Source organism: Phocoena sinus, chromosome 16, assembly GCF_008692025.1.
Source record: "Phocoena sinus isolate mPhoSin1 chromosome 16, mPhoSin1.pri, whole genome shotgun sequence".
NCBI lineage: Eukaryota > Metazoa > Chordata > Mammalia > Artiodactyla > Phocoenidae > Phocoena > Phocoena sinus.
The window spans coordinates 62,668,712-62,687,376 of NC_045778.1; the positions used below are offsets into that span (position 1 = coordinate 62,668,712).

An 18,665-nucleotide genomic window follows, 5' to 3' on the forward strand; every position below is an offset into this window, starting at 1 on the left:
CATATATACAATGGAATACTACTCAGCCATAAAAAAGAACGAAATAATACCATTTGCAGCCACATGGATGGACCTAGAGATTATCATACTAAGTGAAGTAAGTCAGAAAGAGAAAGACAAATACCGTATGTCAGTTATATGTAGAATCTAAAATATGACACAGATGAACTTATCTATGAAACAGAAACAGACTCACAGACATAGAGAACAGACTTATGGTTGCAAGGGGGTGGGGCTGGGGGAGTTTGGGAATAGCAGATGCAAGCTATTATATTGAATGGATAAACAATAAGGTCCTACTGTATAGTCGGGGAACTATATTTAACATCCTGTGATAAACCATAATGAAAGAGAATATGAAAAAGAATGTATATTACATGTATAACTGAATCATTTTGCTGTACATCAGAAATTAACATAACTGTGAATCAACTATACTTCAATAAATAAATTAGAAAAACAAAAATAATCCACCTTTGCCTTGCATGTCCTATTCCAGGGTATGCGACTCAGGTTAGCAACTTTAGACTTAGACTGGCAAGGTTTTTTATGGCTGAGTCTCAAGAAGAAACAGAAAAGGAGATAACTATGGTATAACATTGCTCTGGCCTCCAAAGAAGAGATTTTTGTCAGCAGGTGGAAAGGAGTTCATGGAAAGAAGCGCTATCCCCCTTGTGCTTATTCAATAAGACCGACCTCTGGCATGTGACTTATTACGTGAATTGTGCTAAGATTGTTCTAGAACAATTCCTGATGGTCACTAAGGAAAAAGAGAACATTTCTCAAAAGTTTTCTGTCCCAGAAATAATAACAGCATTTCTCTCTATAGTTTCTCATTGAATCTTTAAAAAAAATTTTTTTATATTTTTGTTATAGATAGCTTTTTATTTTTTTAACATCTTTATTGGAGTATAATTGCGTTACAATGGTGTGTTAGTTTCTCCTTTATAACAAAGTGAATCAACTATACATATACATATATCCCCATATATCCTCCCTCTTGCGTCTGCCTCCCACCCTCCCTATCCCGCCCCTCTAGGAGGTCACAAAGGACCAATCTGATCTCCCTGTGCTATGTGACTGCTTCGGACTAGATATTTTACATTTGGTAGTGTATGTATGACCATGCCACTCTCTCACCTCGTCTCAGCTTACCCTTCCCCCTCCCCGTGTCCTCAAGTCCATGCTCTACATCTGTGTCTTTATTCCTGTCCTGCCCCTAGGTTCTTCAGAGCTATTTTTTTGTTTTTTAGATTCCATATATATGTGTTAGCATACGGTATTTGTTTTCCTCTCTCTGACTTACTTCACGCTGTATGACAGTCTCTAGGTCCATCCACCTCACTACAGATAATACAATTTTGTTTCTTTTTATGGCTGAGTAATATTCTATTGTATATATGTGCCACATCTTCTTTATCCATTCATCTGTCGATGGACACTTAGGTCGCTTCCATGTCCTGCCTATTGTAAATAGAGCTGCAGTGAACACTGTGGTACATGTCTCTTTTTGAATTACGGTTTTCTCAGGGTATATGCCCAGCAGTGGGATTGCTGGGTCGAATGGTAGTTTTATTTGTAGTTTTATAAGGAACCTCCATACTGTTCTCCATAGTGGCTGTATCAATTTACATTCCCACCAACAGTGCAAGAGGGTTCCCTTTTCTCCACACCCTTTCTAGATTTTTTGATGATGGCCATTCTGACTAGTGTGAGTTGATACCTCATTGTAGTTTTTCATTTCTCTAATGATTAGTGATGTTGAGCATCCTTTCATGTGTTTATTGGGAATCTGTATATCTTCTATGGAGAAACGACTATTTAGGTCTCCTGCCCATTTTTGGATTGGGTTCTTTGTTTTTTGATATTGAGCTGGATGACTTGCTTGTATGTTTTGGAGATTAATCCTTTGTCAGTTGCTTCATTTGCAAATATTTTCTCCCATTGTGAGGGCTGTCTTTTCGTCTTGTTTATGGTTTCCTTTGCTGTGCAAAAGCTTTTAAGTTACATTAGGTCCCATTTGTTTATGTTTTTTAATTTCCATTTCTCTAGCAGGTGGGTCAAAAAGGATCTTGCTGTGATTTATATCATAGACTGTCCTGCCTATGTTTTCCCCTAAGAGTTTTATAGTGCCTGGCCTTACATTTAGGTCTTTAATCCATTTTGAGTTTATTTTTGTGTATGGTGTTAGGGAATGTTCTAATTTCATTGTTTTACATGTAGCTGTCTAGTTTTCCCAGCACCACTTATTGAAGAGGCTGTCTTTTCTCCATTGTATATTCTTGCCTCCTCTATCAAAGATAAGGTGACCATATGTGTGTGAATTTATCTCTGAGCTTTCTATCCTGTTCCACTGATCTATATTTCTGTTTTTGTGCCAGTACCATACTGTCTTGATTACTGTAGCTTTGTAGTACAGTCTGAAGTCAGGGAGCCTGATTCCTCCAGCTCTGTTTTTCTTTCTCAAGATTGCTTTGGCTATTCGGGGTCTTTTGTGTTTCCACACAAATTGTAAAATTTTTTGTTCTAGTTCCGAAAAATGCCATTGGTAGTTTGATAGGGACTGCACTGAATCTGTAGTTTGCTTTGGGTAGTATAGTCATTTTCACAATGTTGATTCTTCTAATCCAAGAACGTGGTATCTCTATCTGTTTGTATCACCTTTAATTTCTTTCATCAGTGTCATAATTTTCTGCATACAGGTCTTTTGTCTCCTTAGGTAGGCTTATTCCTAGGTATTTTATTCTTTTTGTTGCAATGGTAAATGGGGGTGTTTCCTTAATTTCTCTTTCAGATTTTTCATCATTAATGCATAGGGATGCAAGAGATTTCTGTGCATTCATTTTGTAACCTGCTACTTTACCAAATTCATTGATTAGCTCTAGTAGTTTTCTGGTAGCATCTTTAGGATTCTCTATGTATAGTATCATGTCATCTTCAAACAGTGACAGCTTTACTTCTTCTTTTCCGATTTGGATTCCTTTTATTTCTTTTTCTTCTCTGACTGCTGTGGCTAAAACTTCCAAAACTTCCAATAATAGTGGTGACTGTGGATAACCTTGTCTTGTTCCTGACCTTAGAGGAAATGGTTTCAGTTTTTCACGACTGAGAACAATATTGGCTGCGGGTTTGTCATATATGGCCTTTATTATGTTCAGGTAAGTTTCCTGTATGCCTACCTTCTAGAGGGTTTTTATTATAAATGGGTGTTGAATTTTGTCAAAAGCTTTTTCTGCATCTATTGAGATGATCATATGTTTTTTCTCCTTCAGTTTGTTGATATGGTGTATCACATTGATTCATTTGCGTATATTGAAGAATCCTTGCATTCCTGGAATAAACCCCACTTGATCATGTTGTATGATCCTTTTAATGCACTGTTAGGTTCTGTTTGCTAGTGTTCTTTTGAGGATTTTTGCATCTATGTTCATCACTGATATTGGTCTGTAGTTTACTTTCTTTGTGAAATCTTTGTCTGGTTTTGGTATCAGGGTAATGGTGGCCTCGTAGAATGAGTTTGGGAGTGTTCCCCCCTCTGCTATATTTTGGAAGATTTTGAGAAGGATAGGCATTAGCTCTTCTCTAAAAGTTCGACAAAATTCACCTGTGAAGCCATCTGGTCCTGGGCTTTTGTCTGTTGGAAGATTTTTAATCACAGTCTCAATTTCAGTGCTTGTGATTGGCCTGTTTATATTTTCTATTTCTTCCTGGTTCAGTCTCGGAAGGTTGTGCTTTACCTAGAATTTGTCCATTTCTTCCAGGTTGTCCATTTTATTGGCATATAGTTGCCTGTAGTAATCTCTCATGATCCTTTGTATTTCTGCAGTGTCAGTTGTTACTTCTTTTTCATTTCTAATTCTATTGACTTGAGTCTTCTCCCTTTTTTTCTTGATGAGTCTGGCTAATGGCTTATCTATCTTGTTTATCTTCCCAAAGAACCCGCTTTTAGTTTTACTGATCTTTGCTATCATTTCTTTTTCATTTATTTCTGATCTGATCTTTATAATATCTTTCCTTCTGCTAACTTTGGGGTTTTTTTGTTCTTCTTTCTCTAACTGCTTTAGGTGTAAGGTTAGGTTGCTTATTAGAGATGTTTCTTGAGGTAGGACTGTACTGCTACAAACTTCCCTCTTAGAACTGCTTTTGCTGCATCTCATAGGTTTTGGGTCGTTGTGTTTTCATTGTCATTTGTTTCTAGGTACTTTTGATTTCCTCTTTGATTTCTTCAGTGATCTCTTGGTCATTTAGTAGTGTATTGTTTAGCCTCCATGTGTTTGTATTTTTTATAGATTTTTTCCTGTAAGTGGTATCTAGTCTCATAGCATTGTGGTCGGAAAAGATATTTGATGCAATTTCAATTTTCTTAAATTTACCAAGGCTTGAGTTGTGACCTGAGATATGATCTATCCTGGAGAATGTTCCATGAGCACTTGTGAAGAAAGTGTATTCTGTTGTTTTTGGATGGAATGTCCTATAAATATCAATTAAGTCTGTCTTGTTTAATGTATGATTTAAGCTTGTGTTTCCTTATTTATTTTCATTTCGGATGATCTGTCCATTGGTGAAAGTGGGGTGTTAAAGTCCCCTACTATGAATGTGTTACTGTCGATTTCCCCTTTTATGGCTTCTAGCAGTTGCCTTATGTACTGAGGTGCTCCTATGTTGGATGCATAAATATTTACAATTGTTATATCTTCTCCTTGGATTGATCCCTTGATCATTATGTAGTGTCCTTCTTTGTCTCTTGTAATAGTCTTTATTTTAAAGTCTATTTTGTCTCATATGAGAATTGCTACTGCAGCTTTTTTTGATTTCCATTTGCATAGAATATCTTTTCCATCCCCTCATTTTCAGTCTGTATGTGTCCCTAGGCCTGAAGTGGGTCTGTTGTAGACAGCATATATATGGGTTTTGTTTTTGTATGCATTCAGCCAGTCTATGTCTTTTGGTTGCAGCATTTAATCCATTTACATTTAAGGTAGTTATTGATATGTATGTTCCTATTACCATTTTCTTAATTGTTTTGGGTGTCCTTTTTTTTTTTTGCGGTATGTGGGCTTCTCACTGTTGTGGCCTCTCCCGTTGCGTAGCACAGACTCCAGACGCGCAGGCTCAGCAGCCATGGCTCACGGGCCCAGCCGCTCCACCACACATTGGATCTTCCCAGGCTGGGGCACGCACCCGTGTCCCCTCCATCAGCAGGCGGACTCTCAACCACTGCACCACCAGGGAAGCCCTGTTTTGGGTTTCTTATTGTAGGTCTTCTCCTTCTCTTGTGTTTCCTGCCTAGGAAGTTCCTTCAGCATTTTTTGTAAAGCTGGTTTGGTGGTGCTGAATTCTCTTAGCTTTTGCTTGTCTGTAAAGGTTTTAGTTACTCCATCGAATCTGAACGAGATCCTTGCTGGGTAGAGTAATCTTGTTTGTAGGTTTTTCCCTTTCATCACTTTCAATATACCCTGCCACTCCATTCTGGCTTGCAGAGTGTCTGCTGAAAGATCAGCTGTTAACTCTATGGGGATTTCTTTGCATATTATTTGTTTTTTTCCCCTTGCTGCTTTTAATATTTTTTCTTTGTATTTAATTTTTGATAGTTTGATCAATACGTGTCTTGGCGTGTTTCTCCTTGGATTTATCCTGTATGGGACTCTCTGTGCTCCCTGAACTTGATTGACTATTCCCTGTCCCATATTAGGGAAGTTTTCAACTATAATGTCTTCAACTATTTTCTCATTCCCTTTCTTTTTCTCTTCTTCTTCTGGGACTCCTATAATTAGAATGTTGGTGCGTTTAATGTTGTCCCAGAGGTCTCTGAGACTGTCCTCAATTCTTTTCATTGTTTTCTCTTTATCCTGCTCTGTGGTAGTTATTTGCACAATTTTATCTTCCAGGTCACTTATCCATTCTCCTGCCTCAGTTATTCTGCTATTGATTCCTTCTAGACAATTTTTAATTTCATTTATTGTGTTGTTCATCACTGTTTGTTTGCTCTTTAGTTCTTCTAGTTTCTTTTTAAACGTTTCTTGTATTTTCTCCATTCCATTTCCAAGACTTTGGATCATCTTTACTATCATTACTCTGAATTCTTTTTCAGGTAGACTGCCTATTTCCTCTTCATTTGTTTGGTCTGGTGGGTTTTTACCTTGCTCCTTCATCTGCTGTGTTTCTCTGTCTTCTCATTTTGCTTAACTTACTGTTTTTGGGGTCTCCTTTTCCCAGCCTGCATTTTTGTAGTTCCTGTTGTTTTTGGTGTCTGTCCCCAGTGGATAAGGTTGGTTCAGTGGGTTGTGTAGGCTTCCTGGTGGAGGGGATTGGTGCCTTTGTTCTGGTGGATGAGGCTGGATCTTGTCTTTCTGGTGGGCAGGACCGCATCTGTTGGTGTGTTTTGGGGTGTCTGTGAACTTAGTATGATTTTAGATAGCCTCTCTGCTAATGGATGGGGTTATGTTCCTGTCTTGCTAGTTGTTTGGCATAGGGTGTCCAGCACTGTAGCTTGCTGGTCATTGAGTGGAGCTGGGTCTTAGTGTTGAGATAGAGATCTTTGGGAGAACTTTCACCATTTGATATTACATGGAGCCGGGAGGTCTCTGGTGGACTAATGTCCTCAACTCGGCTCTCCCACCTCAGAGGCACAGAACTGACACCTGGCCTGAGCACCAAGACCCTGTCAGTCACACGGCCAGGTATATGGGGAGTTTCTTGCCTTTTGGGAAGTCTGAGGTCTTCTGCCAAGATTCAGTAGGTGTTCTGTAGGAGCTGTTCCACATGTAGATGTGTTTCTGATGTATTTGTGGGGAGGAAGGTGATCTCCATGTCTTACTCCTCCACCATCTTGAAGGTCTCTCCCTCATTGAATCTTCATCCCTAAAAGACTCAGACCTAAAAGACTGTTAAAATTTGCCTAGAGTCACAAGATTAGTTTGAACCAAGCTCTTCTTAACTCCACGTTCATCACTACTACCTCTTGTTCAGAAGACACTCAAAGTATTCCATGTGCTCATTCCCAGATGGATGCTGAAGAATGGATTGACTGATATGTAAAAACAGGGAGTGTTTGTAAGCCTCAGTAACTGAAACCCGTTAGAGGAACGCCAGCACAGATCAAATTCTTCATTAAATAGTGATGTGAGAGGAGCCCGGTGTAATACTCCACACTCTAGAAAACACCATGGAAGCTACAAAGCACATTTATGAAGACCTCTGATGATATGAGTGTTTGACAAAGAGTGAGATGGCTGTAAACAGGAATCCACTGCTGACACTATGTTGGAACTGCCATTTTATAGTGGCCAACCAAGTCCTTGCAGCACAGGACAACACCAGTCTATGATAAAAGGCAGTTGCACATGCCCCATCTTCTGCTCCTAGCTCTCCTAGCATCACTTCCAAGAGGTACTACTATTGCTGAATGCTGAGGCTGCCACAGCAGATCAGCTGGGAGTGTTTCCTGGCTGTCTGGTTTGAAGCATTCCCTATGTGCTTCTATTCAGTTTCAAAACTGTGCTCTGGACATAATCCCAAGATATCTAGATATCGGCACAATTGCAAAATATAGACTCAACCTCCTTCCCTTGCCTATTCGGAGATGCTTTTCAATAGCACAGGCATCTCTCCAGATATGCAGACCTCGGGCTTCTCTGGGAGCAAAGGCAACAGTAAACTTGGATGCTTTGACCTGAAGGGAGAACATTCACAACAGTAAGGAGGGTAGTCCATGGGGTTTTATGATTTCACCAGAAAACTCAGGTCTGACAAGGCCAGTGATGCCAGGAAGACCAGGCTATGGACCCACCAAATAATTTGATCGGATGCGTATTTCGCCTTCGCTCTGATGAAATACAGATGGCTTGAACCTTCTTTGAGGACTATGATGCTTGGAACTTGCCTAACTAAATATCCAAATACTTCTGGATCTAATGCTCAGACCAAGAATTTCCTATTGGAGCATCACAAAATGGTTTAATCCTTCACTCACAAATAAGCTGTAGCACCACGTGTTTAAATGAACAGCAAATTTCCAAATTTCATTTTTATATCTTCTGTACTTGTCTGGCTTAGCATGGAACAGAACACCATGAGTCAGGAGGAACACTTGGCTTGTGTAAGTAGACAAATGACCATAAGCAAAGGCCTCCTTACTTCATCTGGACGTTGTGGTACCGAGAGGTCAGAACCTTGATCCATTGTGCTTTCAAAACCCTTTTTAGGTGGTAAAGGGCGTTGCTATACTGTTACCGCTATATGGTGTCTTCAGGAATCACCCCAGCAGCCTTTGGCAGGAAAACTATGGGGCTGCCCAATGACGTAAATTGTATAAATGTTTTTGAATGACTTTTAAAAAAATCACTCTAAAAGTAAACATTCAGGTATGTCATAAGAACAAGTTACATTTTGAAAGAAAGAGTAGTAGGAAGATTCCTTTAGGAATAAACCTACAATGAGTTTCTCCTATTACTAAAATATGTAATAGAAATATGTTGACCTTATTAGAAGAAAGAAAAACAAAGAGAGAAAAGCCATGATGAATTCTTCGACAAAACTGTAGAACATGCATAAAACTTGGAAGAAGAAAATTCAAATTGCTCATAATCGTACCACCCAGAGATCACATTGCTACACTGGTGAATACCATATTAACCAATAATAATGTGCGTGCGTGTGCACACGCGTGCACACACGCACACACAATAACAACGGCAATACTGAAATTATTACACTGTTTTATGCTCTGCTGTCAACATTTTAAATAGCTTTCAGAATTTTTATACCCAGCATCCCTTGGTGGACTTAATTGAGTCATGAGATCCTGTCTATGAAATGGACATTTGATTTCTTGCCCTGGATGTCACTTCATCACTTTTCCAAGTTATTAAGTTGTTATGAGATGTAAGTGACTTTACAGAGATCTATAGAAATCCACATCTCTATATGTGGAAGAGGTGCCCTAAAGAAGGCAGGTGGTGACCTGAGAGTTAGAAGACCTGGTTGAATGCTGCTTGAAATGCATTTTACAATTGGACCTCAGTTTCTTTAGCTATAAAGATGGGCAGATGATGATGATCCTAGTTGTCATTTCTAGGCCAGGTAAACTGTCATTTTCATAATTCTATTATTCTTGTAATTGGCATTATTGGACATGCACACATATTCCAACATTCCTCCAGGCTGCTGAAATAATCTCCGCTCTTTGGCGAAGATGCAGAACTTATCCAAGTACTATTGTCATGTGATGGAGACTTCCCATTGCACGTGAAAGGTGGGTTACACAGCGGTATGAGCTGGTAAGACAGAGAGCCATGGAATAATGAATGGCAAAGTGCAAAGCCAGAAACCTGAGGAAGTTACACACTTGGGCAAGAACTGTGTGGTTTGGTGAAGCCCTGATTCAAGGGGTGGTGGACACCGGTGTTGGGAGGGCCTGAAGCAGATAGGTTGAAAGATTGAAAATCCAAACTGAAGACCATTTCATGACTCCTGCCCTTGGGATATTTACTGTACTGGATGTCTCACTAACGAGCCAAGTATCTCTCTTTGCTTGTCAAGGCAGACTGAAGTTCTTTGCAAACATCTATTCTCTGAAACCCTAAAGAATAGAAATACACCAATGCCTGTGGACCAGTATTGAGGAGAGAGAACAGTAGAGCCTTAGAGAGAGCTGCTAACCTGAATACAACCTGAACTTCAGGCATCAGCCCTCTTAAAGACAACCTACATTGCCTGCCTCATTTCCTTCTTTCCTTTTTAATCCGGAGCAACAAGGGGGAAGAAACGAAGGGCTCAATTACCTTGCTAGAGTCAAAGAGAATAAAGCTGAACAGAGTAAGGAATAATATATGCATGAGAAAGGCTCTTAAATCTCCATGGCTCACTGAAATCAGCTCCCATTCCTTTGTGTGGAAGAATAAAACAGCTGAACCTTCTGAGTTGGATCTGGGCTGGAAAGTGACACCTGCCTGGACTTAACACTTCCTGCTAACTCTTTATGCCAACTCTTTCTGCAGATGAAAAAGTAGATCAGATTCCTTTATCAGTTCAACAGATAAGTGTCTCGCAGACACAAAAAAATTATCAAAAGTCAACTTCTCTATCATCCGATGGCTGGCAGCATCCTGCAGTATTTATGAAGTGCTATTACATTGTGGTTACTTTTATGTGGCTATAAGTCTTTCAATGTATGTGAAATTACAGCTCATTGAAATCCATTTAATGAGGACACAGCCTTCACGTTTCAGAGTTAAATCTCACAGAAGAAGTTATAATCATAAATTTTAAGTTCCAGTCTTTGTATGTAAATTGAAGTATTAAAACAATGACATATGGATCAAAGTTTTTAATTTTAGTCCCTTGCCTCAGATTTAATTTAAAAGTCTTAAATTATGCAGCGAATTGCATCTCTTTATTCTTACAGCTATTTAAAACAGATTTAATTATTTCCCATAACATGCAGACACTACTTCTGCCTAGCAGTCCTCTCAAATGAATGCCTTCCAAATCAGTTTTGTTGAGTTCTTAAGACTGCCATCCATCCTGTGCCTTCAGGTTCTCTCATTGGATTTCTCTAGAAAGCCGAGTTATCACATTGAAAGTCTATAGACTCACTAGGTGCTCATTAGTGGTTCAGAGGACATCCATCTTAAGCAAATCTTCAGACAGAGATGCTACCTCTCATTGCTGGGGTCTCACTGCAAAACACCATCGATTAGCTTCCTAAAATTCAGGTGTCGTAAAATGTAAAATGTTCGGCTTCTTAAACACAACTTCATGGATTCCTCCTCTCCCTTCTTGGTTGGTTCCTGGATCAATGTTCTTTGTCCTTAAGAAAACAGTGATGCATAAATGCATAGTGTGAGTGTGAGTGTGAGTGTGTGTGTGCATGTGTGTGTGTTCTTGGATCTGCCATAATGAGTGAGTCTGGGATGGAAGCAAGACTGGCTCCTTTGCCTTGTTGCTTCTAATCAAGATTCTTTTATTATGGTAAATTTGGAGAGAATCCTCAAAGCAGTAGGGATGGGGTTCCCGACAAGGGAGCTTTTCATCAACTTCAATAGAATTATGCGGTTCTCTGAGTAACCAAGCTGTAGGATTTTGAAGGACTTGTGTTATGATGTCATTGTGTCACCTAGATGTGGGGGTGGGCTCACAGGCTATTTACAAAAAGGGATTCCATTTCCTGCATTTGTCAAATCTGCAAAATTTTGGCTCACGCACATCCTATCGTACATGGAGTTACAAGTTGGCATCAGTGTACTTAGCCTTTGATTATCTTCAGTCAATAAGAAGTTCTCTTCTTTGCTCTGGTTTTAGCAAGGTTTTCATTGATATTCTTATGTCAGAATTAGGACATGCACTAGAACAGAATAAAGGAAGGGATTTGGATTTCAGATGAAGACTTTAACATGTTTGGGATGTTATTCAAATTTTAAGAGTCTTTTTCCTTTTAAGTTTAGACTTTATCTCTACACTCCTTGGGGAAGCCTATCCAAATCCACACACATTTATTGAGTTCCTATCACTATTGTAGGCATGGTAAGCAGAGATGCTAGAGCCGCAACCAGGCAGGATATGATTCCTATCTTAATAATATCGATCATTTATTGAGAGATGCCAAAAAAGGATGACTGCTATTATAGATCAGTAACATAGATATCTGTAATAATCTAATGTAGATCATTATTATAATTTAATTAAGTAAATTAATTTTCTTTTTGTTTTGAATGAATACAAAATATTTAGTATTTTCCATTTTGTGTGTTTAGATTTTTACTTAAAACTTGATACAGCAGAGGTCCTAGTTAACCCAAAAACATGTAGTTCCACAAGCTGAAATATGTCTACTCATAAATGAAAAGTACATGACATAAAATTGGAACTCAGTAAAATATTTGTTGAAGAACAAATAAACACACATATCTAACTAGTTGGTGGAACGGTTCAGTCCTCAGGTCTCTAATGCTTTAGTTGATATACATAGGAGATGGAGCCTACATGGAGGGGTTTGTATGTAAATAACTGGGGACAAAGAAAGGCGGGGGGGGGGGGGGGTTGCATCAGTCCCCAGTCCAACCTAGCCTCGCAGACAGAAGATAAGTCTAGAGGAGAAACTTGAACGAGCAATAAACCATGAGACACAGGAGCAAGATCTTTGGTGCCCAAATGATAAAATATTATACTGGCTTGGAGAGTCTTCTGCCCACATCTCATTAATCACACTACGGTGTCGTATCAAAATGTAGCAGGGACTTCTTGGTCCCTTTGGCACCTGGAGGACTTGCTGCTTTAGGGGAATCAGAAGCATGGTATTAATATCCCTATAGTTATAAAGAACTGGCACTAGGTATGGGGGTAAATCAGATACTCCATTCAAAGTAAATTCAGGAGCAACAAATTCAAATGAGAAGTGAACTCATAGAAATTTTAAGGAGGATGTAGAGAACCCATGTATTACCAGTGGCACATGTCAGGAGTTTTTGTTTGTTTGTGTTTTACATTTAATTTAGCAATATTATAACCTAATTCATAACCTAAGACTCAGGAGAAGTTTGGTATACATGGATGTTAAAGTCCTTGAGTACTGCGTTCATATCCTATGTTTTCCAACATTCTTTAGAGTGGATAAAACAGCACTAGATACACTGTAGCCATTCAATAAATTGCAAAGAGGAGGATTTGGCCTCTCTCTTTGCTGAAATGGTTTTCAACAAGCTGATCTCAAGCCATGAATATTCTCAGAAAATCCAGGAGGAAACTCTTGATTTACATGTTGACGAGTGTCTAAGAATACAGCAGCAGCCACAGCGCCAACTGGTTTGGGCGTAGGTAATTTTGCCTGTTCTTTCTACCCCTTGATCTTTGTTACTCCTGCCAAGCGTCTCTAGAGAGCCTTAGGAAATACATGAAGTTCTTTGCCAGAAAATGGTTGTTTCCGCCATAGAGAAGCAGTAGAAAGGCAGGAGAACACAGATCCTGGATTTGACTCCTGGCTCCATGACTTAGTAGCTGTGTGATCTTAGGTGAGTTACTCTGCCTTTCTGTGCTTCGGCTGTGCCATCTATAAAATGATAATGATAATATCAATACTTACTCGCACAGGGCTGCAGTGGGATCTAAATGAGACAATCCATGAAAGACTCATAGACTGGACCATAGTTAGTGCTCAGTCAATGTTGGACATCTGAACCATTATCGTGTCAAGTTTCAGTGCTCCTCAGCTTCTCTGAGACACTCTGTTGTCCTGTATTCTGCACTGTTTATCACACACCTCAGCCATGCCTACATATATAATCCAGAGATTAATAGAGAAACTGAGGTTGTTTCTGTAAGGCGAGCTTGTGACTCATTAGCACAGGATCTCACAATCAAATGTGGGGTCTCCAGGGCCTCTTGACATGGGGACAGTCCTTAGGGCTTGGTGCTTTGTACTAGGAGGCAAGAGCATCAAGGGGCCAATTCTGACAGGTGCAGGCAGCAGACTCATCCCTGCTGCTGTAGCTTTGCCCATTCGAGTGGAATGAACTCACTCGTTATTTTTTTCCCCCTTTTTGTGCCCAGAAGGCATGAATTTACACAATTTAGAACCAGATTTCCCAATCTGTTCCCACATCACCCAGCCAAGTTTGAGACACCTGATCATCTTGGTGACATGGAAAGCAACACTGAACAGATGAGAGCCTGGCCTCTGTCCCTGGAGGCTGTACAGAGGTTGGAGTTGACCAGGCCTGATTTCTTCTTTCAGATCTTGCTCTACTGTATTCTTCAAAATGAAATAAAAATCTAAATTCTGAATCCTGCTCCAGCATTGACATCTGCTGCTTCAAAAGATGTTGTTCTTCTGAGTATCATAACGAGGTTCCTTATGTCTCTGGGAAAGGTACCTTCACCTTCATCACAGGATATAGGATTGGCCTGGAAAATGAATCCCTGCCTAACAGTTTTCTTTTTCCTTATTGTTTAATGACCTAAATACTAAGTGTTTTATTTGAATTTCTGAAGTGATTTTTAAGTAAGCTTTTTGTGGAATACAGTACACATAAAAATATGCACATCGTTAAATACACAACTTGAATTTTACAAAGTGAATGTATTTATTAATCACCAAGAAATTGAAAATTGCTAACACCACCAAAATGCTCCCTTCCACTCCCCCTTCAAAGGTGATAATTATTCTCATGTCTATCACCGTCAATCAGTTTTGCCTATTTTTTGCAGATTAAGTAGGCTCACATAATATGCATTTTTTTCAGTCTGATTTCTTTAGCTCAATATTAGCTGTGAGATTCACTCACATTTCTGTGTGTAGCAGTAGCTTGCTGCTTTTCATCGTTGTATGGTATTCCATTTTATATGTGTACTGGCATTTCTTCATGCTGATGTTGATCAACATCAGTAATTATATCTTTATTTTCTATAACTTCCAAACGCTTACTGCCTCCTATTGATGACTGCTGTGGGGTTAAATTTTATATCTTATCCCATATTCATAAACATATTAATCATATCTCAGGCAACTGTTCTTTCCTCTGTTGCTTTTTTCCTGTTCTTGGTCCTGTTTCTTGATATCTCTGTAATTATTTAAACAACCCAACTTTTATACGCAAAAAACAAGGAAGGCCTCTGATGTACGTTATTTTCCTAAAGAGGATTTGTTATAGCTTCTGACGGACATTTAAAATGGGGGGAAATCACTCTAACCCTTCAAATGTCAGTTGTGATTTCAGGGTGTAGAGAGTCTGGTCTAATTCTGTTTTGTCCTTCCTCCTAGCATAGAGCTTTCCAGGAGTCTCCAGAACCTAGTCTTGGATTGTTCACCAGGGCTTTCCTCTTGATAGTCCCTAACCTCAACTTTTTTATCTCCCCCAAATGTAATACTTCTAAAACCTATGTTTGACTTCACATCCTCTTAACTGACTACTTTCTATTTTGTCTGTATCCCTCAGATAGTGTCAAGTAACTCAAGGGAACAAAAGACACAGAATATTCTATGACTTCTCTATGCTTTCCTTCTTTCTGTGTTTTGACATCGTCAGTCCCAGCTGACTTGGTAACCCTGAAATCCAACCTCTATCTTCCCAGGCTTGTAAGTCCACCAACAGATGTTTAGCCAACACTTTCCACCTCACCTTCTGAAAGGTGAGAATCTGAAAATCTGACCTCTTATGCAGTATGATGTATGAATTGGCAAGGTTCTTGAGGGGAAATACAGCATAAATGTCAGACTCATCACAATGAATTTCCCATCTCTCAAGAAAAGAACTGTAGCTTCTCAAATCCTCTTTCTCCTTCTTTGTGTATGTCTGCCTCTCTCTTTCCCACTCTCTCTCTCTCACTCTTGCTCTAAATAATACATATATATCTGGTTTGCAGCAAGCTAGTCTGTCATAGCCTCAGGCAGAAGTCCCCATAGATTTATTTCTGTGAAATGCAAGCAACTCCAATTGGTCTAAATTGGCCCATCTCTTTCTAGTTCCAACTGAAGAACTTTGGGGAGCATTAGTATTTAGAAAACTGAGTATGGTTAAAAGGCACTTATTAAGGGGATAGTAGAAAAGAGTACTAGGTTAGAGTAGTGGTTTTGTAAGTGGTCCTTGAACTAAAAGCAACAGCATCACCAGAGCCAGGGTTGCAAACTCATTTAGTTCACAGTTTTTTCTACAGGAATTAAAATACTAAGTATTTTGAGTAAACCTGACAATGTAATCCTAACTGCTTCATCTTTTCCCCTTCAAGTCACACTCTAGAACCTCTCAGACTGGTCTATCCCTCTTGATGTTGCCCTTGTTTCCTTCTTTTTTTTTTTTTTTTTTTCTTGAAGCATGATACATAACCTACCACCTTGTTAGAAATGCATACTCCTGGGTCCTACCTCAACCTACTGCATCAGAATCTTTGGCGACGGAGCCCAGGAAACTGTTTTAACATGCCCACCAGGTAATTCCTATGCATATTAAAGGCTGAGAGCCACTGGGCTATCAGAAGAGGATGGGGTAAGTCAATGTTGTATATCTTCATCCTGGTGTCATTATGAACTTTTAAAATCCCATTGTATTCACAAGGCCTAGCACAGTGTTGGCCATATTTTAGGTATTCAGAAAACATGGTTGAAGGTAGCATATCTGATTTAACAATTGAGATAATTTTATGAAAGTGTTTATCCTTTAGAGATCATCTTCCTCATTTACAAGATGACAAACACACCTGTGTACATTCTAAAATACATAACATAAATGTCATCTTATCCTACCATCTAAATACTCATAAATTTCAGACAATCATAATTTGGCAAATAATAATTGATGCTTATAATATCCCTGAGGTGTTATTAAAAAATAAACCTATTAATTGTCAAAGAAATTATACTCAATTATGTTTAGATTGGCCTTGATGCTATATGTATGACCAGTATGTTGCCTTTAGAAAGAAAAGCCAAGACTTCAGGTTAACAGAAGAAGACAGCATTAGCAGCTTTTAGGTTAGTTCAGTATGTATGTGTGTTAAGTTATTATAGGCATATCATTGATGTATTCTGAGAAAACATTTTGCTAAAAGTGCCAACACGGCAAGGTTAAATCCAAAGAGAATCCCTAGCAAGTGAGAGATTCAGTGAGAGAAGAACAACTTACAATGAAATAAAAATAATTGAAGAAATGTGTCAGAGAAAGTGAAATGATAACAACAACGTAAACCAAGGAACTAAAAGTAGAATAAAAATTTTAAACAAAATTTAAAATTAAAAAAAAAAAAAAATATATATATATATGTAAACCAAGACAAAAAGACATGTAAAGGGAGCCATGACTCCTTAGGAAAAATCACTGGCTCTAGAAGGTAGAGGGGAGACGGGCCTTGGTCCTACCTCTTCCAGCTGCACCACGAGAGTAACGTTGTGCCCTTGTTCCGCTGTCAGCTTTCCATCAGCGGTGACGATCCGGAGCCCCCGCGGGGCCTTCCCTGGGCACTTCTGTGGCTTGGCCGTGTACTGTTCTCTCACCCCATCAGTGCAGTTATTGGAAACCACCTTTCTATACCTAAATGGAAAAAAAGAAGGTCAAATTGTAATCCAGCTCACGATAATTTGGATCACTCCCAACTTTTAAAATAAATTTTTATTTATTTATTTTTGGCTGTGTTGGGTCTTCGTTTCTGTGTGAGGGCTTTCTCTAGTTGCGGCGAGTGGGGGCCACTCTTCATTGTGGTGCGTGGGCCTCTCACTGTCGTGGCCTCTCCTGTTGCAGAGCATAGGCTCCAGACGCGCAGGCTCAGCAGCTGTGGCTCGCAGGCCCAGGTGCTCCGCGGCATGTGGGATCTTCCCAGACCAGGGTTCGAACCCGTGTCCTCTGCATTGGCAGGCAGATTCTCAACCACTGCACCACCAGGGAAGCCCCACTCCCAACTTTTGAAGCTGAACCTTCTGCTTAGCCTTGAGGGCTATCAATAACTACCTTTCCTGTTGCTCTGAAGATTACAGTTTATTCATAGAAAGTACCCAACAGAGAGCCAAATCATCATACGAACACACTGTATCTATTATTAACATTTTAATTTACTGCTTTTATTTATTTAATCGATGAATCAAATCAATTCACTTTGGAGCTGTGGGAAATGCATAGCAGCAGTAGAAGACATGGTCCTTCCTTGCCCTCAATAAATTTATAATCTAGCTGAAAAGATGTACATGGATAATCTAGGAGATACTTCAAAGGCTATATAATTAAGGGTTAGAATGAGTAATAGATATCGCAAAGGAATGTGTAGTTCGGAGAAAGAATAGATTCTTACGCGTTATATGCCTCAACATTAGATACCATACAAGATGCTGTACTAATGGTACAGAGCAGAAAGTTGGCTAAATTTGATAGTTTTTAGTCAATATCTCATGAGGAGTTATACTGTCTAAACAGTTGAAACCTCACATTAAGGAGACTTCAGTCTACAGATAAGTAAATCCTTCCAACTGTTTTGCTTTTTTCTTCTTGTTTTAGCTTTAATAAGAAAAAAAAAAGAAAAAGAATTATCCTACAAATGTATCCTAGACAATTGATCAGATGCATAGTACATTAGAATCTGTGGGTTTTAAATAATTAACCTTTAAGACTTCTGAGGTTCAGTGTTATCTATTCATCATCTTTTTTTGTGTGGAGTCCACAGCAACAGCTTTGTGTATTCATATATTTGATTTCTCAAGTCTACCTGCTTGAAGTTATTGGTAGAGCTCAAAATGGAAGCAATCAAAGCCCAAGGTCTTTCCATTCTTCTAGACCAGGAGTTGACAAAACTTTTTACATAAAGTGCCAGGGAGTAAATGTTTCAGCTTTGTAGGTTATATAGTTTTTATCACAAGTACTTAGCTCTTTGGTTGTAACACAAAAGTGGACATAGTGCACGAAAGAATGATTGCATCTGGATTCTAATAAAACTTTATTTACGAAATCTGGTAGTGTGCAGGCCTGCAGACTATTATTTTCCAAACCCTTCAAATCTAGCCAAAGTCCTTTCTCTGTCCCTAAATCTCAAGAATGACTACCTAAAAGCAAGGTTGAGAAAATAAAATTAAATACTGTCTGGGAAAGTGCTTTGAACACTGTGGATCACTGCAAGGCCAGTTATTAATATTAAGCTCACCTCACAGGGCAGTTCTAAGGATGAAATGGATTAATGTACACAGAACACTTAAA

General features: G+C 39.1%; 1 protein-coding gene across 5 annotated transcripts in view; it reads right to left on the reverse strand.

The window, feature by feature from the left end:
• The window catches only part of SORCS1 (sortilin related VPS10 domain containing receptor 1), a 575,069-nt gene that overhangs the window by 65,017 nt on the left and 491,387 nt on the right, over positions 1-18,665 (reverse strand). For all 5 annotated transcript variants that reach the window (XM_032609239.1, XM_032609238.1, XM_032609234.1 and 2 more), the window contains exon 18: positions 16,847-17,018. In XM_032609239.1, the coding sequence (XP_032465130.1) occupies positions 16,847-17,018 (172 nt within the window). The remainder of the gene's footprint in view (positions 1-16,846; positions 17,019-18,665) is intronic.